Source organism: Artemia sp. Qi Xiang Cuo, chromosome 1 (assembly GCF_049724085.1).
Source record: "Artemia sp. Qi Xiang Cuo chromosome 1, ASM4972408v1, whole genome shotgun sequence".
In the NCBI taxonomy this organism is placed as follows: domain Eukaryota; kingdom Metazoa; phylum Arthropoda; class Branchiopoda; order Anostraca; family Artemiidae; genus Artemia; species Artemia sp. Qi Xiang Cuo.
The window spans coordinates 98,426,026-98,446,509 of NC_142794.1; the positions used below are offsets into that span (position 1 = coordinate 98,426,026).

Below are 20,484 nucleotides of genomic sequence, written 5' to 3' on the forward strand. Positions count from 1 at the left end.
CAAACCTGTCTATGATCAATGGAGTCTTCCCAGAAATACTTAAATCAGTAGGTGGTATGCCGATTCACAAAAAAGGCCGTCCGTTCCGTCTGAGATACGTAAGTACCATCTAATCTGAATTTTCCTACTTAGATCCATAGTAATCCAGAAAACTGTTAAAGATGTTTGTCTCTCGGTTCATGGAGTATTAACACTGCATTTTTATTGATTTCTTTCCATAAATGTGGCTTCCGTTTCAAATTTTCAACTGCTCATGCACTAATCGACGCCACACATTTTATCCGTTCCCAACTTGACCTTAAAAATACTGTAATTGGCTTATTTCTGGATTTTTCTAAGGCCTTTGACATGGTTGATCACAGTGTTTTATTAAGTAAACTCAAGAACATAGGGATTCGTGGAATTCCTTTCTCATGGTTTGGTTCTTATCTCTCTGGTAGAGTACAGAGTGTGAGTCTGGGCGGCATGACCTCGCATCCCCTACCTGTCCGGAGGGGCGTCCCGCAGTGCTCTGTTCTTGGTCCAATACTATTTCTCCTTTATATTAATTATTTGGTTACAGGACTGGGCCCATCAGTGCACCCAGTACTTTTTGCTGACGATACCAACTTTTTCATCACCAGCCCTAATTTACCATCCGTCGTCACCTCTGCTCAAATCCTTCTGAATAGAATACAGGAATGGTCTCTCGTTAACTGCATGACCATTAACAGCAAGAAAAGTCAAGCTGTATTATTTCAAACCCCTTACAAAAAAAATGAAGCTCAGCAAGCACTTGGCCTAAAATATTCCACCAATCTCCTCCCGCAGGTCGAAGTTGCCAAGTTTCTTGGTGACCACATAGACTCCTCCCTATCATTTGCAACTCATGTTTCCCACATCAGAGCAATAATCTTGCGACAGGTAAGTATGATTAATCGTGTGAATAATTTTCTTCCCCCTCATATCCTTGTCACCCTTTATTACTCTTTTATTTACCCATATATCTCATACTGCGGATCTGTTTGGGGCAAAACTTATCCTTCAGTTACCAATAAATTAAAAACTGCCCAAAACCGTGCCATCAAAGCAGTTTTTCGGCTGCCCCGATTAAATCCCACCCAGTACTTGTTCTCCGATTTTGGTATTACTCATTTTGAACAAATCATTAAAAATTTAAATTTATCCCTTGCATACTCCGATTACAATAAAAACATTCCTCCCTAATTATTATCTTATTTTAATTGCAATAATTCTGAAGGCCTATGTCTCCGTTCATCTAACTTTTCCTTTGTTGTCCCCAGGTGTGTCTCTAGCTCCGCCCAGCGATCCCCCATTTATAAATATATACTTCAATTGAATATAATACCCTCCAGTATCGAGCTATCCACAAGTTTTCGCACGCTGTATAACAATGTTACTAAACTTTGATATTATAAATCTCTAAATTTTTAATCAATTTGCCTTAATTTACCCGTGTTTTCTCTTTTATTCTCTTTTTTCTTTTTTTTCTCTCGTGTTCATTTTCAATTTTTTGTTGTTATGGTCCTCAACAAGTTCGCTTCCAGGATCCATATTATTATTGGTGTTATGTTTCATCTTTTTTTATTTCAATAAATTGAATTGAATTGAAAAATATAAACTGATAATTGGTATTTAACTGTTAAATCAAAGGTCACAGTCAAATTTTAAACTGATAGTTAATTATTGTTTTTGACTGGGTCATATACAGACGAATGATAAAAGCAAGCGCTCACCAATAAAAATAACCTGTTTAATTACAGATTTCGGTCTAGTTTCTTTCTATTGCAAATTAATTCCCCTTAATGATGTATGATAACTCTGAACTGCTAAAAAACGTTGACGTTTTGTTCGATTCTGTTGATAGAAGGGCTTTAGTAAAGGTTTTATCCTTGTATGGTATACTAGATAAATACATTAAAGTGATTAGTGCTATATACGAGAATAACGCTGCTGCGGTTAAGATAGGAAATGAGGTTAGCAGCTGGTTTTACATTCAATCAGGAGTTAAGCAGGGTTATGTTCTATCCCTCATTATATGGATTATTTTGATGGACTTTGTCTTAAGGAGCACAGGAAAGGCAATGGGAGACCACGGAATCCAATGGGTAGGAAAAAGTTTCCTGTTAGACTATGCTGACGATTTAAGTATCCTAGAAGAAAGTGTGAGCAAAATGAATGAACTTTTAGAGGTTTTGCGAGTTCAGGGTGCTAGAATAGGTTTGAAAATTAATGTTAAGAAGACTAAGTCGCTAAGGCTAGGAATAAGTGAAGATGAAAAGGTGACGTTGGGTAATGAAAACATTGATAAGATTGGCAGCTTCACTTACCATGGTAGTATTATTAGTAAGGATGTTGGGAGCAGTGAAGATGTTAAAAGTAAAGGCTCAGGGCTCAGTTTTTTTTTTACAGTAATGTTTGGAAGAATAGTAAGATAAGTCTGAAAACCAAGATTAGAATATTAGAAGCTACAGTGATGACAGCGGTCAAATATGGCTCTGAAGCATGGGCGTTCTGAAAAGCGGATGAAGATTTCCTAGATGTTTTCCAGAGAAATTGCTTAAGGATTGCTCTGGGTACCCAGCTGACTGACCGTATTTCAAACAATAGGCTGTACGAAAAATGTGAATCAATACCGCTCTCTAGGGCTATAATGAAAGAAAGGTTGAGGTGGTTAGGGCACGTTGTGCGGATGAAGGATGGCAGATTGCCGAAGATTGTTCTTTTCGGCCAACCGTCTAGGGCTAAACGGAAAGCAGGCCTTCCTCGTCTGGGGTGGAAGGACGTCATAAAGAAAGATTTAAAGGAAATGGGAACTTCGTGGTAGGGTGTAAAAAGCGAGGCTTTAAATAGATTGGGATGGAGGAGGAGCTTGTGTGGCTCTGTTGGCCTCAGGCGGCTTGGCGCTGCGGTGAGTTGTTAGTAGTAGTAGTAGTATACAGTATTTACAGTAAATAAGAGAATATTCATTCTGTGATGGCATATAATTTTTTTGAACGTCAGCAAATTGTTTGCAATATCTCTGATTCACAAAGAGTATTTTGTGATGTGTCTCAACGGGGGAAATGTGACAAAAAAAAGTATTTATCGAGTAAAATGATACGGCACATAACACATGGGAGCAGAATATATATTATAAATGAAATTAATGGTTTTTGACAGCTTTCACTGGCCAAGTTTTGGTTATGGCTAGTCTCAAACTTAGATGTGTAAGCTGAAAAAAAGTCGATCAGGTCAATTAAATGTAATATATTACTTATAAGAGCAGAATACGTCATTTTATTGCACCTAAATCGATATAATATATTATATCCATAATCTGAAGTTTCAGAAATTGTCCACAATAGATCTGATCTGCTAAAATAAGGGCTTTATATATTCTCAAAATCGGTTGAACATCCAAAAAAAATCTATTGAACTCTAATCTGTCATATAAATCTCCTTAAACGCCAAGGAACTGCTTACAATAGCTCTGATCCACTAAGAGGCATTCCATGAGATGCAGTAATCTGGGGATTGAAATTAAAGGAAGCGTTGCTGAAGTAAAGTCATAGGCTACAGTAAACCACATATGGGAACAAAATATCTTTTACAAGCACTTAAGGGTTTAAGATAGATTTGCTAATTTTTGTTTGAAAAAGTCTCAAACGAGGATATTTAGAGTAAAAAGTGTCAATCAAGTCAAAGATTTGCTAAAATTTTGGTTATGAACATTCTCAAAACGCATGCGTATAAAAAAAAAGTGTATTTCACTCTTATGTGAATCTCCTTAAATAACAACAAATAGCTCACAATAGCTGTGATCAACTAAAACGTAATCCGTGAGATTTTCTAATATTCTTTTCAGTGTTCAGTGTTTTTAGTGGGTGCGCTAGAGTATGTCTAATTGTTTTTAATTATGGTACATCACGTTAAACCGTTGTTAATTAGGCTCAATTACGTGACTCTATGATTATGGGAGCCTGGTACTGGATCGTATTGAGGTTTCAGTCTCGGAAACCAGTTATTCTCTCGATAGGACTTCAGTGAATGTTTTGAAATGGGGGATATTCCCTCCAGTATGTGATAAAAATCTAAACAGACATTCGTTTCAAATCTTGATAAATGCCAAATATTTTCTAACCATTCAATAAGAAATGTAGGTCAGTTACAGGAAGATGCAGGGACACTCTTTTTCTGAAGAAGAAATGTTTTTCCAACATGAAGTATGAACAATTAGTAATGGTTCATAAATACGTTTTACAATTTGTGTTTATATATAGAAACAGGAATCTTTCCATTCTAAAAAGAATGTACCATAAAGCAACTATTCTACGAGGTTCTTTTTTGGGAGGGAAAATACAAATTTTAAGAATCGAAAAGAAATCAGATTGCCTCAATGACTATCTTTAGAGACCTTTTGAAGAATTTGTTATGAACAAGTTTGTTTTTATTGCTGCTTTTTAGTTTGTTTTGAAAGTCTGAACTCAAAATAATCTATGGATTTTGTTCCACATTCTTCCCTCAAACAACCTCCTGAATTTTATTTTCAATCAGATGCGCCAATCCTGAGACAGTGAATATTTATTTTCTTAATGTTTGTGCTCTTCATTTGTTCGGAGTAAATAAAATTTAGGATTTTTTTTTGTTTATAATATCCTGAGATATGAAAATCTATACTTTGTTTTAATATTGCTCTTTACTTTTCATTAAAGGTCCTAACAAAAAACTATCTATGAGTTTAGATCAACATTCCTCCTTCAAACAATCTCCGAAAGCTTCATCCCAGTAAGTTCAGCCAATCCTGAAACAACAAATTGTTATTTTACTAATGCTAATATCTCTTTTTTGTTTCAGGGTAAAAACAAATTTGGGAATTTTTTACCAGAATCTGTTAGCCCCTATACTGAACGAACTTATTATGTCATTAGATATGTCACTTGATATTATATTTTGAAATGTTAAAATACATATTCTAGATTTAAATATTGTTCATTACTTTCCATTAAAGGGTGAACTCAAAATAATATGTGGATTTAGTTCAAAACTTCTCTATCAATTAATCTCCAAAAGTTTCCTCTCAGAAGTTCAACGAATCCGAAGCTAACATATATTTATTTTCTTTGTTCTTATAATTTTAAATAAATATAAAATATTTATTTTCTTCGCTGGCTAGAGTAATCATAAATTTCTGAGTTTTCATCAGAATCTATTAGCCACTATACTGAACGATTTTATTATGTCGTCAGATATGTCCAATTAATAATATATTTTGAAATATTCAGATGCATATTTTTAAATTTTAACATTACTCTTTACTTTCTTTTGAAGGTCTGAACTTAGAATAATCTACGGATTTACTTCAACCTTCACCCTCTGAAAGTTTGAGCCCAATTGGTTTAGCTAATCCTAAGAGAACAGGCATTTGTTTTCCAAATACTTATATCCTTTTTTTGATCGGGGTAATAATATATTTTGGAGTTTTTTCAGAATCTGTTAATTCATATACTGAACGGTCTTATTATATTATTATACATGTCCAGTTTATGATATGTCTTGAGACATTAAACTACATATTTGTCTAATTATACATAGCGTCTTTTGATGATCCGGTCATAAATATTGCTTTTTGACAGCGTTAGAAAATTTCTCTCGGTATGTGCTGAAAAGTTTAATCTTATAACCGTAGCCGTAACCGTAACCGTTTCAGAATCTGTTAATTCATATACTGAACGGTCTTATTATGTTATTATACATGTCCAGTTTATGATATGTCTTGAAACATTAAACTACATGTTTGTCTAATTATACATAGTATCTTTTGATGATCCGGTTATAAATATTGCTTTTTGACAGTGTTTAGAAAATTCCTCTTGATATGTACTGTAAAGTTTAATCTTATAACCGTAGCCAAATATTGTCCTTCATTTTAAGCATGGATGAAAATAATGTGTTTCAGCTTTATATCATTACCAATGTTGCCAGATGTAGTATAATTATGTTGAACGTGTCATAATTAGGAAACAAAATCATCCAAGCATAATTCTGTTTAAGATGGTATAATCGTAGCATATTCTAAGAAAATGTAGAACAACTTATAACATCACAAATAAAAATAAAGCAAATTTGATGCTTTTGAAATATATATGCCATTCGGTTCATCTATGTGCTACTGCTGCTGCTGCTGCTGCTACAGCTGAGAAACCAAAGATTGTCGATGAATTTGCAATGATGGTTGTGTAAACTTCTGATAAAGAGAATCCGGGTTAGGCTGTTGATCGCCTGTAAACTTCTGATAAAGAGAATACAGGTTGGGTTGTTGACCATCGAGTTTTATTTCTTTATTATTCAACATAATTATATAACTCAATGTAATCAATATCACAAATATTTGACTAAGAAATTACAATAAAAACAAGAAAAATTATTTTTAAGTTTGCTTAAAAATTCCCTGACTCTTGCTGGTAGGAGAGCTTTCTTCACGGGTTCCATCTTGGCAACATACCCTTTGAAAAGAGCATGACAGGACAAGATGAGGAACTCCGTCGAGGCTGGCACGACGTTAAACGAGGTCAGGGAATAAGAGGTAGGTCAGTTGGTAGAGGATACAGAGTTAGAGGAAGAGGTCAGGATAGAAGTTATAGTGTAAATAGTGGAAACGAAGGATTTGGTTACATTTCCCAGGGAAGTGGTAGTAATATTCCCGCTATCAGAGAGTGCTACATATATCATAGTACAAGTCATCTAAAGAAAGATTGCCCAAATATTATCTGCAATAACTGTAAGAAAAGAGGACATTCGGCCAAGTTTTGCTCAAAACAATCAAGGGAATTGCAGTATAGAGATAGAGCCTACTGTTTTGTATGTGAGAGTAAGGAACACAAAGCCTATGATTGTCCTAGCTGATACAGGGATCAGAACAGGGCTCAGGGAGCAGGCTCTACAGGTATGAATCAGGGAAACTAGAAAGCCAGATAGTAAAAGAGGAGTTGGTATCTGGTGTATTTGAAAATTCTCCTCATTGTGAATATTTTTGTTACATGGGATTAAGTGACGCTAATTATCCTATTATGAAGAAAGTAATTGTTTAATTGAAATAGATTATCTCGGATTAGAATAACCAGAGTTAGCTCGGTTTCAGAGAAGAGACCCTGAGTTAAAGAGAGTCATTGAGTATCTTGAGTCGAAGAATTGGGGTGATAATTCTTTGAATGGCATTCACGTTGGGATATGTGGTGCAGGGACTGGTGAAGTGGCGGACGTAAGTCGACCGAGGGACCAGCTTCCAGGTTATAAGGAGGAACCTAGAAGGAGTGTAGTTAAGGGGATCCTGGATCGGTAAGGCCGGGACTTGGCGCGGAATGGAGTAGGTAGTGGATCACCAAACCTCAGAAATCTTGCGAATTAGTCAAATTCTCGTTTTTGATAAAATAAATTTGAAAGTCAGAGAATTTTGTGAGAATTGTAACGTGTATCTGCGTAAAAACAAGCTTCATCGAACAGTAAAACCAACTTTAGGTCAAAATGAAGATCCGAGGTACCCCTTTCGATTCTTTTCATTGGATTCTGAAGGTCCAATGGGAGGTACGTTTGGTGGGCCTACAGAGGAAGGGAATTCATATAATTTGGTTGAGATAGTGAAGGGATTTTTCTTCAGATTTTTTTTATGGAATAGAACATTGGAATTTCTTCATTTTTTTTTGTCAGTTGAAATCTATGATTTTTTTGGGCTGGGTATATTTGGAAGTGGATTTTGGGATTTGCTGAAAGCTCATCAGCTGACAGTTAGAAAAAAGAAAAAAAAACAATTGAATTGAGAAATAAAAGAAAGGATAAATGCCTTGACTTTGTTCCTTGGAATATTTTAAAATCTTCATTTGTTTTTTAAATATATGAATGGTTGTCTTCATTGACTGGTATTTATTTTAATGGTGTTTTTACTTTAATGTGTATTTACTTGTTTAATCTGCACTGTGTATTTATTCACTAGGTGTAGGAAATGCAAGTTTTCTGCGAACATGATTGCAAGCGTGACTCAAGACAGTGCCACTTTATCTAAGTAGCCTTATGAAAATTTTAACTCTAGAAATGTGAAAGAGATAAGTGATTGAAAATTCACATTTGGAACCATGAGAGAACTACAAGAAATAAGTTTGAAACCATCTAGAGTTGGGTCACTCCTTCGAGACCCTGTGAAGTGATTCTGAATAATATAGAATTGTCTGTGCATAGTTTTTTTTTCGCCTTTTAGTTGGGTTTTATGTTGGTGTTGGGTGGCTCAAACAAGGAAACTCATAGTGTTTGGAAAATTATTTTTGGAACAAATAATTTCAAAAAGGGGGGGGGGATCTGTAAACTTCTGATAAAGAGAATCTGGGTTTAGCTGTTGATCACCTGTAAACTTCTGATAAAGAGAATTCGGGTTGGGTTGTTGACCGCCGAGTTTTATTCCAGATAGGGAATTTTATTGTTTTGTTCTAAGAAGTGGGGTTGTTGATTTGTTGATAATTTACAATGTTTGTATATTAGATAGTGGGGTTATTTGGGTTCAAGAGACCTTGGGAAAGATTATATATATGAATTTCTGAAGCCCTTAGAGTTAGTTCCTCTCTTGTCTTGATGCAGTCAAACTCTTGTATGGTATTCGCTTTGTATAATAAACACATAGTTTATAGTAAAAAAGACTCTTCTACCTCCTTGACGAGAACCCATAACTGAATGACTCGGCTACTTTATCAAAACGCTTATGAAAGTAAACCCTTTATCAGCAGAAAGAAAGGGTTTACAGTTGTGAGGACGGTGATCCTTTTATATTCTATTCAGAGCTCTTTATGAAGATAAGACAGGGTCGGACTTGTTCTTTATCATAAAAAAATGCCAACAAAGACCTGATTAATTTGTTCATGAGTTCGGGGAAAAACAGTAAGCGTAGAATGATACTGTCCAAGAAAGCCCAATTTTTGGCTTAAGAAAGCACAATCCTCTCTTTAAGATCTGGCAACACTGGTCATTACTTTATGCAGTATTATTATTATTTGCTCTGTATACAATAATAGACTAACTTAACTGCCAGTGTCCATGAGTCATCACCCACAAAAAATCTATCGCTATTTGAAAAAAAAAAAAATTCGGGAATTTGTGTAAAATCAACATAGCAAGTGGAACCACCAAAACCAAGACAGTTGATTAAACTGAATATATAATACTGATGGTCAGTAATATACTGAGTCTAGAATATCAGTCTTGGCTGAATGATTGTACCATGTTTTTTTTTAGATAAATAGATTTTAAGCTTGAGGGGCCGTTGGGGTCCTTTATTATATTTACTTCTGAGTTTTCCTCAAAAGATATGGGAAGTTAATTGCCTGGGGTCATTAGAGCGCCCTCTTTGGGGCTCTGTATTAATTGCAAAAGCACTATACTACTGATGAAACGCCACGTTTTTATGTCTGTCATCTGGCAGGCTCAGGTAATACAACTCCAGACTCATTGTTTCTCCGCATTTCAGAACTTCTTCTCAAAGAGATCGTTTAAGTCAAATCCACTGAAGCGCACAAAAAGCGTCACCAAGCTGGAAAGACGAAAAGGAACTAAGACAGAAAGGTAAAACACATTATTTCCCAATAAAAGTAATAACTCTACTTAAAACGTACTAAAAAATATATAAAAGACTTGAAATGTTGATGACGATCATGTTGGTTATAATACTGTTTATCGCTTTTACGGCAAACTGTATTTGGTGTTAACAATAACGTTTTTGATGTTGATAAACAAATTTCATCAAATACAATGCAATCTATCATGTGTAAAAAATCCGAAATTATCTTTCATTTTCTGTTTCTACTTCTGACAACTATTCCCAGAAACTATTTTACATAAAAAGACATAACTAAAGTATTTCAAAATGGAAACAAAACAATGCGGCAATTATCTCCCTGTAATCATGATAACGTGTGGTAGATGTAGACAATTACCGTTCAGTATTTGGCTGGCCAAAGATCACATAACGTATGCTCTCATCTGAAAACCACAAAAAGACCATTTTGTTTGCTTTCTCCAAACATAAAATTGGAAGTCCCGTCACTGCTTCTCCATGAAAGAAACGCTTCCTGAAGATTTCACCTTTATTCCCAAGCCTGTGAAAAAGAAGGACAGACTTCCCAAAAGTATGTAAGAAATTCGCCAGCTTTATCAAACTTATCGACATTACAATCAAAATTGCTACTTTGCTTCAGGGTCTAGTCATCCGTCGTATAAAACAGTATAGATATATACGAGCAGTAGCGAAAAATCCTTTACTCTCCATTGAAGATTTTTTAAAAACATCTAAAACAACACAGGGTAAACCACTCTTCATGAGCCCGCCTTCGCGCAAGCGCAATGACAAATGTTTAGTGCATCATGACAAGAAACTATTATTCTGACGTTCTGGGAACTTCCCAAACAGCGCGCTATGAATGTGTGTCATGTTTGGAGAAACTTTTTGCTACTGGTCGAATATATATTTGTACTGTGGTCGTATAACTTTACATAACCGTTATCAAAGCTGAAGGATAGTAACAGGATTAGAGTTACCAACATGGACAATTATCTAGATATATATTCATGGTCGGTTTGAAGTAGCTCAGTATGCTGTCAAAATTAGGAAGAAAAGAAGGTAACGACCCGCTTCTAAGATAAAACGTGCGAGAATTTGCCGAATCTGGAAGAACTGGTTTCTGAAAAAAGAAAAAAATAAGAAAACCGGACTTCCTTTTCTGTTTTAAAATTTTAATTCAAGCCCTTGTATCAGTCATGGTTGGTTTCAGTCAAGAACACTCGTTTGAAAGAAATTCACAATATCTAGTACCCTTTTTAAGCAATAAAAGAGATCATTTAGAGCAATTTTTGGCCCTTTTGTGCCACCTCCACAGCCGAATGGCGTTTACTGCCAGTTTCTGGCATATAAGAATTGATATTGTAAACCACATGTGGGAACATAATATATCTGGCACAAACACTTAAGGGTTTAAGTCAGATTTGATTTGCTAAATTTTGGCTAGAGAAAGTATTAAGTGAGGATATGTAGAGTGTGGGAGGATATAGAAGGAGGAGTATAGTACTGAGGATTTGTAGCATATATTTTTTTTTCCAAAGCGGTTTTGGAGAAAAACCCGGTTTTGAATAGCATCTTTAATATTCTAAATGCTTTTCTTTTCGCATGTGTACTAGATTCCATACAAATATCAAATCCATTTACCATGGTTTAGAGATTTAACTGGCAATTTATAACCCCTCCCCTATTGAAATTTCTTTCTTTTTGTGCCTTGAATTGATATTGTAAAATATAATGGAAATATATCTCTTGGTCGTAAATTTATCCCTCGGTTGAATAGGTTTATGTGAAGCAATGCCTCTTTCAGTTTAACATAAATAGGTTACCTATTTATAATTGTTTTAAAGTAGATTTAAGAGTTTTAAAACGTTTCCCTAAAAATATGCTCCTGTGCGTTAAAGGTGCTATTCACTGATATTATAAAACGCCAACAGTTTTTCAGTTTGTTTTGTGCATATACCACATATAATCTTCAAAGGAATAATGCTCAGAAATCTTCTTTGTCCCACATTCAATTCTAATAAACTCTTATTCGCTTATGGTAATTTGTATTCTCAATATATAGCTACTTTATCCATGAAACTTCAATTCCTAGAGATTGAAAACTTTTTCTGTCACTTTGCGAGTGATCGTGAACAGCAAAAGATATAAAAACGTAATCCTAAGATAATTTAGGTACTCTTATGTTAAACGGACTCTTTTATATAGTGCTACTTTGGTTAATGCTAATGAAATAAAATAGGATGAATATATAATAGTTTAGAAACAAATTTGGGCAATATATTTGCACACTAGGGGGGTGGGGTGGGGGGAGTAAAGCAGAGCATATAATAAATACGCAACCTAACCTAACTAGGTACCCCCCAAACCCCAAAAAACAACAGTTTAAATATAGTATACACAATGAAAACCACGCTATACATTGTATTACCCTATTTCGGTGTCTTGAATTAACCCGTCAAAAACAGGTTTTTAGTGACTGGTTTCCATTGCAGTATATAAAAGAGTATATAAACTAATACTGCTACTACTATTGCTACTACTAATAACTAACTGCAGTATCGAGCCACCCGGGGCCAACATGAATACGGACACTCCTCTAGCCAGAGCTATTCAAAGCTTTACTCTTTATCCAGCTCAAGACGTTCCAATTTCAATTAAATCCTTCATTAGGATCTCTTCGCATCCCATTCACAAACAACCTGCTTTTCGTTTGGCCCTAGATGGATGGCAAAAAGGAACAACCTATGGTAACCTGTCCTTCTTCATCCCCAAAGTGTGTTCAATGTGTCTCAACCTTTCTCTTTTAATAGCCCTAGACAGTGGGACAGAACCACACTTTTGTACGGCTTGTTGCTGTAGACAATACCGTTGGAAAACATTTAAAAAGTCCTCCTCCATCTTCCGAAGCACCTATGTTTCACAGCAATACTTCACAACTGCCATCTTGGCCACTGCCAAGTATATAAAAGAGTCTGTTTAACATAGGAGTACCATAATTTAAACTTTTACTTATTTGCGAAAAACTTGCTTTTTCAAATTAATCTCAAACTTAGTGTTAAAGAAATACCAGGATTTTCAATCGAAAACTTTTCGATAGTCATAGAGAACCAAAATCCAAACTTAACTTCAATATATCAAATTACCCGTCGGATCAATGCCAGACAAATTATGCATCACGATAATAACAGGTGCACGATCCTAAACAAAATATCACGAGCCGGTTTTTTTTAAACAGTTTTTCGAAAATATTTTGCATAACTATAAGACAGTAATTTCTGTTCGTTTTAAGTTTCAACTTCACTCTTTACTTTTATCGAAAAAGACTTTGGTTTTTGAAAATTATTTATCGCGCATTTTATAGGTTCTAAAAATATAGACAATAAATCATATAAAAAGATTTTTTACCCCATAGGCAAAGAAACTAAAGAAGTCAACATGAGTTTTCGCTGAAATGGGACATTAAATGTAGGCCTAACTTCCCATCTTTCTTAAACTGTCTCTCAAACAGCTCTGATATTTGTCAGTTCAGAGTCCATGGGGTATATTATCCTTGGTATCTTTGAGGAATTAATAAGGTACTAGAGCATTAGATGGTCACTTTTATATACAATATTAAATAAAAAAACAAGTATTTTTAACTGAAAGTAAGGAGCGACATTAAAACTTAAAACGAACAGAAAGTATTCCGTATATGAGAGGGACTGTCACCTCCTCAACACCTCGCTCTTTACGGTAAAGTTTTTTATTGTTTAAAAAAAATAGAGTTGTGAGAAAGTCAAACTTTAGCGTTAAGAGCAAGGCCTTGAGGAGGGGACAGCCCCTTTAATATACGGAATAATTTCTGTTCGTTTTAAGTTTTAATGTCGCTCCTTACTTTCAGTTAAAATACTTGTTTTTTTTATTTAATTTTTAAACGTTGTTGAATAAATGCAGATTTCAATCTTGGCTTACAGTACATGAATAATTAAAACAAAATTTTCATATTAATTTACTTTTATTTGGTTAAATGACCTTCTCGAAACTTGTTTCATTTTATTTACGAACGTTTTATTAGTAATAAATATACGTAACTTACGAATTAATTTACGTAACGAACTTCTATATTCAGATATTTTTAATACGTATATTAGGGGGTTCGCCCCCTAGTCAATACCTTGCTCTTTAAGCGAAAGTTCGAATTTTGTTCCAATTCTTTAAAAATGACCGCTTAATCACAAAGGCCGTTAATTAGAATAAATAGCTCTTATGAAAGTACTAAAAAATCTCTGGCTTAAAGAGTGAGGTATTGACTAGCGGGTGAACCCAATCATATATGTAATATTTTCTGTTCGTTAAACGTCTGTACTGTATACTTCCCAATAACCAATACTATATGTTAGCATTGGGTAAACTTCATAACTTTCAGCCCTCTTCCCGGGAACCTCGGGGGATTAAGTCATCCTAAAAGACATACTTATAATATTTTCGAACATGCTGAACAAAATGGCTATCTCAAAATTTTGATCAGGTGACTTTGGGAAAAAATGAGCGTGGGAGTGGGCCTAGTTGCCTTCCATTTTTTTGGTCACTTACAAAGGGCCCTAGAACTATTAATTTCCATTCCAATGAGCCCTCCCACAATATTCTAGGACCACTGGGTTGATACGATCACCCCTGGGAAAAAAAAACAAATAAACACGCACCCGTGATCTTTCTTCTGGCAAAAAATGGAAAATTCCATATTTTTGTAGATAGGAGCTTGAAAACTCTACAGTAGGCTTCTCTGATACACGGAATATGATGGTGTGATTTTCATTAAGGTCTATAACTCTTAGGGGGTCTTTCCCTCTTTTTTCGAAAATAAGCCAAATTTTCTCAGGCGCGTAACTTTTGATAGGTTTTTAAACTTGATGAAACTTATATATTTGAAATTAGCATTAAAATCCGATTCTTTTGATGTATCTATTTGTATCAAAATACCGTTTTCTAGAGTTTCGGTTACCATTGAGCCGGGTCTCAATAACCAATTGGGTAAAGTTTATAACTTTCAGCCCTCCCCCTGGGGGCTTTGAGGGATTAAGTCATCCTAAAAGACATAGGTATAATATTTTCGACCATGCTGAACAAAATGGCTATCTAAAAATTTTGATCGGGTGACTTTGGGAAAAAAATGAGTGAGGGAGGGGGCCTAGTTGCCCTCTATTTTTTTTGGTCACTTAAAAAGGGCACTAGAACTTTTAATTTCCGTTTCAATGAGCCCTCCCACGATATTCTAGGACCACTGGGTCGAAAATAAACACGCATCCGTGATCTTTCTTCTGGCAAAAAATGGAAAATTCCACTTTTTTGTAGATAGGAGCTTGAAACCTCTACAGTAGGGTTCTCTGATACGGGGTCTTTCCCCCTTTTTTCGAAAATCAGCCAAATCTTCTCAGGCGCGTAACTTTTGATACGTAAGATTAAACTTGATGAAACTTATATAATTGAAATCAGAATTAAAATCCGAATCTTTTGATGTATCTATTGGTATCAAAATTCCGTTTTTTTGAGTTTCGGTTACCATTGAGCCGGGTCGCTCCTTACTTACAGTTCGTTACCACGAACTGTTTGATACAATGCAAGGAAACCAGTCATGCAAAGACAGACGAAACCCGCCAGAGACAGGTTATTTTCGAAGAGACCGCTATTAAGAAATGGAATGCAGAGTAGTTTTCATTGCGTTTACGATATTTAAACTTTTGTTTTTGAGGGTTTAGGGGGGGGGGCGGTACCTAGGTTAGGTTATGTATTTAATATATGCTTTGCTTTGCCCCCACCCCTAATGTGCAAATATATAGCCCAAATTTGTTTCTAAACTATTATATATTCGTCCTATTTTAATTTATTTCATTAGCATTAACCAAACTTGACTTTTTAGAAGTGACCATCTAATGCACCAGTATCATTAATAATAAAATCTAATTATGTGCGGAATATCATACTATCTCAAAAATATACATATTTTAGAAACCCGGAATACATTATAAAGTTCAAGATGTGTAATTTAATATATTCTACGAATTTTTTTTGTTATTATCAGTGCATTTTTTCTACCACAGTGCTTCAAAGAATTAGAAGCTCTCATCAGAAACTATTCTTCTAATTTATATTCTTGTAACCTGTAATTTGTTACATATTTTTTCTCTCTTTATTTGTCTTTTTTCTTTTTTCCATATCTTTGGAATCCTGCATCGCCTGATTTCAGTGTCATGCTTGAATGAATTTTCTTTCCTTTTATAGTTTTTTGTTTTTTCTTTTTTTTTTCTTCTGCTCTCTTTTTTCGTGAGTAGGTGGTTTTTGCTTTTTATGGATTTAAATGATTAATAATTTCATATTTGTATGTCTTGTTTCGTCATCCCCCTTTTTTGCAGGCCATGGAGCCTTTGTGGGGAAATTGTGATTGTGTTATTGAGTCGTTTTTGTTTTTTTTCTTATTAAATACATCTTATTAGAAATGAATGGGAGCTGGAAAAATAATGCGGATTCAAAGAGAAAAATATGTCTTATCAAGGATTGGAAGCGAGGTTATCGCAGCAAACTGAACAGCAGTTACTCCGAGGGTAGACTACAAACTTTGGATACAAACCATTTACTTTTTTTCTTTCCAACCATCCGTCTATTTCATGCTCGAAGTTTAAGAAAATAAGATGATCTGGACTTCTAAATTATAGTGTCATTCGTTGCCGCTTTTTTATGATTTTTTAACTGTAAATCTGCAAAGAACATAGTAGAATAATTAATATTGTGCTTTTGAATCCACCCACACTAAATGTTTGTGAATTGAAATCACTACGTTAACCTAGAATCACTTAGCCTGGTCACTAGAACTCACCTAGTTCTCTGACTCAGCAGGTGATTTCCTGAAAAATATAAAGAAGGCTGGGAGGAGGAGTATACAAGATTGGATATTAAAAGCCTCGGGTTTAGGGTTTTTAACCATTTAGATTGATGATAAACTATTTGTTCTTCCCAGTCTTTAACTCCAGAAGTTACCCCCAAATCGCATTTTTTTTTGTCCCAAACATTATGAAGTTAAATTTTAAGAAACACGTAGAAATAAAAATCAGCTTTCAAATGAATTCTCAAACTTCTCTCTATGACTTTCCAAGGCCCCACTAGTGGCGACCAAATAAAATGATTAAAAATAAAATAAAACTAAGATGCATCAGTATTTTTCATGTAAAACAGATTACAGATTTTAAAACAGGTTTTTTACAGGTTACAAAAATATATATTTTTGGCAATGGTGTTTCTAGTGGTGTACTTTTTCATTTCGATTTCACGCAATTTTCGTTGGGTTTCTTGCCATTTTCTGAATTATCCATAAAACTGTTTTCAAAATAGCATTTTATTCTTAAAGTAATCGAAATATGTGTTACCATTCCCGTATCAGCTGTAAATTGTAGTTTTTTTTCCCTTGAAAGTTTTTTTTCAAAACAAGTTTTTAAACATCTGGTTACCCTGAGCCCTGTCTCGCTCTTAACTAGGTTGCAGTTTTTGCTGCAACCATGGAAGACAAAGAATTATCATCTCATAATATTAGAAGAATGTATTCACAACACATTTTAAAGTTTAGGAAAATTAGGAATTTAATTTTTAACTAATTCGTATGCAGTTTTGGTATGGGCCCAAACAGGCTAAGAAGGCGCGGCTTTCAATTATTGTAGTCTTCGAGAATCAACTGATTGTCGGAACTTGAATTTTAACACAAAATAATCGTCTTTTAATTTTATCAGAAGGTTGATAGGTGACTCTTGAACCTTCTTTTGAAGGAGTTTTTTTAGGCATTGCGTCTCAATTAAGTTCATTTAGTGTGCAAAGTAGAATGAAGCTGTTCATCAGATACTCTATTCTCGGTATATTAATCTGAAGATAATTGGAGTGAGCTTTGTGCATACATATCTATTTTGTCTATTTGACAATGGGAGGTACAAAACAAAAAAGATCCAGAGAAGGGGGTGAATTTGCGTACTTGTAGGAAACAGCCATCGCCACTGCGTCAAACCTTTCACTGAAAAACTAGAGAGAGTCATGGGGAACGAGTAAGCTTAAGTATCTAGCGGCATGTACAAGTAAATATCTGATTTGCTGCTAGTCTTTTACGTCGTTCCATCACAAAGGATAAGATGACTATTGAATCTTCTTTTGAAGGAGTCGACAGAAAAACTTCTAGAGATAATGTCCGCAGGAAGATCGTTCCCAGTTGAAGTGGAACGTCGAAGGAAGCTGTTTTTCAAGTACTCAGTTGCGGTGTCTCACCCTTAGGACAATGGACCGATCTAAGAGCCTTCGTGTTTTTCTTGTCGGTTGGGGGGTGCAATACGAAACAGATCTAGAGAAGGTGAATCTTTGTACTTGTACAAAAGAGCCATCGACGCTACATCAGACCTTTCACCAACAGACATGAGAGAGTCATGGAGAACTACTGAACCTGCCGTATTAACCATGTTCTGCATCTTTTGAAGTGATGCTAACAGCGTTTTTGGATCATCAGCATACAGTGTGGACATCCATAATAGGCGATTGGTCGGATGCAAGGCTTGCAAATCCGTATGATCGAGCTGAGCGGTAGTAGGTTTTTTGGCGTTTTGTGCATGCACAGTAAGTTCTCGCCCGATCGAGGTGGGTTTTCCAAGAGAGATCTGAGGAGAAGTGGACTCCAAGGAGATGAAGCTCATCAAATCTCAATGTAGCTTCATTCATGAAGATGAAGCTGCGGTATATGCATGGCACTTTTGATCGAGATGTCAGCAGCCCCTTTGAGTTTCGACCCAAAACTGACCATTCATACATTGGACCATTTTCCAATTTCAAAAATATCCGTCTGCAGGGCCAGGGAGACTTTGGTTGGATCTTAATGTTTTGGGATGGGTGCGTGTGTTGTAGGCAAAAGCTTAATTTACTTTCTTGTTTACTTAATTTACTTAAATTTTGTATATTTGTTTTCATTGTCAAACGTGGTGATACTGACGAAAATATAATCCAAAAAACCAATCCAAAAACTAATGCAATCCAAAAAACTTTATAATTTGCAAAGAACCACAAGAAAAACCTTCGAAAATCTTAGTTTTCAGGTATGCATAGACCTAGGCTGGCTTCTGGGTGCGGAAAATTGTTTTTATTTTAATGTCCCTGATACTTTGAAGCTAATGTGCAATAAACAGGAGTAGGTATTTAGATTAAATTTTAAAGGCACTAATACTGGTATATACTTATATTCCTAATTTAAACAATGCGATAAGCTAGCTACTGATAATAGAAACAAAAACCAAACAGAAAAAGAAAAGAGACGTGAAAACTCTTTGTAACATCAAATTTTCCAAATCCATAATCTCACCCTCACTAGTAGGATAACCAATCTTATCTGTTTGTTCATGTTTCCCAACACGAAAATGCCACTTTTTAGAGATTTAGAATAAACATTGGAAACGCTTGAGGAGTTTCGCAACTCTTTTTTTGTATAATAATCGCAAAACTCACAGAAAAAAAAATACAAATACGAAAAGGATAAGATTACCACCCTGTACTTCCCTGTTAAAAGCGTGCTAAAATTCCATTTGTTTGTTTTGGTCACGCGTTTTCTTGAGCCAATCAAATCAAATTGTTTCTTCAGCTTGGGCGCCCATATTGGGCTGGGGGGCAGGCAGTAGCGGACCCAGGATTTTAGGCAGGGAGGGGGCGACTCGTTGCGAAACATTCCCATTCGAAATGAACTCTAACTGACTTGCCTAATAGTTAGTTGCAGGTCTTTGCGTCTATTCAGCATTTAGCTATTTGTTGTATAGAGCCATGCACATAACCACATTTACATGAGCACTATCAATATTGTTTCACAGATTATTACTTCACATTTACACTATTATCAAATTTATCAATAACACTTTCTACACTTATGTCGATATCACGATGAACATGAAGAAGGGCAAGTCCGGTGAGTCTTTCCTCCGTCATTTTATTTCTTAGCCACGTTTTCGATCTTCTCAAGGTAGAAAAACTTCGTTTAACAGATGCCACACTGACAGGTAGGGTCATGAGAATCTGCAGGAGCGCTGAAATATTTGGGAAAATATCAGCATCGCAGTTCGGTTTCTGTAAAGTTTCCCCTAGTGTTTCAGGTATTCTACCTGTGACTGCATTGCTTTATTTCAGACGAAGCCACTGAGTTTTCCATATTGTCGCTTCTCCGGCCAGGGCAGATTTACAAACCAACTGGGACGGGAAACCCATTACTGACCAGTATCGCTTTGACAAGTCATGAATCGTATTAGCGAGTTGTTGTTTTTTTCGTATTCGTACAATTTATTAGCAAGAAAATACTGAGCTTAAAAGTGTCCAGCGTTTCAATGAAAAAACGGCTTTCTAACTCAGAAAGGATTGTGTCCAACAGGGGAACAAAAACTGACCGTCTATAATATTCCTCGTGTGAACTGAATGGTACATTAATCCGATTCGTTTGCTTTTTCGCTATCCTTGGGACTGTTATTTCTAAGCCTAGCTCGGCTGCCACTTTAGTTACCTCGTCAAATGTGTTTTTAAACTCGCTTTCACTCTCCCGACGGTTGACTTGCAGCTGGGTAAGAAGGTCCTTAACATGGCTTGCTGCAGACGGTTTAAGCTCTTCTTCTGAAATAGCCGACTGAGCGGTAAAATTAGTCCAGATATGTAACTAAGAGAGTAAATGGTTACTATCAGGTCGGAGGATGTGACAGCAGTCAATAAGGATTTTGGTTTTGCTCCAGTTGTGCATTCTGCCCAGCCGCTGATGATCTCAAGAGGATCCACTATCTTAAGGAATCGTGCCTTTCGATCCAGCGCGTCTCACACATGCCAGTTAGCTGTGCTTTCATTACTCTGGTTAAAACATAATTGCGCTTTGTAGAAGCACCAAA

The 20,484-nt window shown here is 35.5% G+C and overlaps 1 protein-coding gene across 7 annotated transcripts in view; it reads left to right on the forward strand.

The window, feature by feature from the left end:
* Nucleotides 1–20,484, forward strand: part of LOC148956978 (uncharacterized) — a 307,801-nt gene that overhangs the window by 242,672 nt on the left and 44,645 nt on the right. For 6 of the 7 annotated variants that reach the window (XR_016142441.1, XM_089097082.1, XM_089097088.1 and 3 more), the window contains one exon: nucleotides 9,488–9,582. Coding sequence is in view for 6 of the 7 variants with exons in the window: in XM_089097082.1 (XP_088953208.1) it covers nucleotides 9,488–9,582 (95 nt within the window). In the remaining variant the exon portion in view is untranslated. Of the gene's footprint in view, nucleotides 1–5,310; nucleotides 5,414–9,487; nucleotides 9,583–20,484 lie in introns of those variants that run through there. The other variant, XM_089097111.1, reaches the window with a different exon arrangement.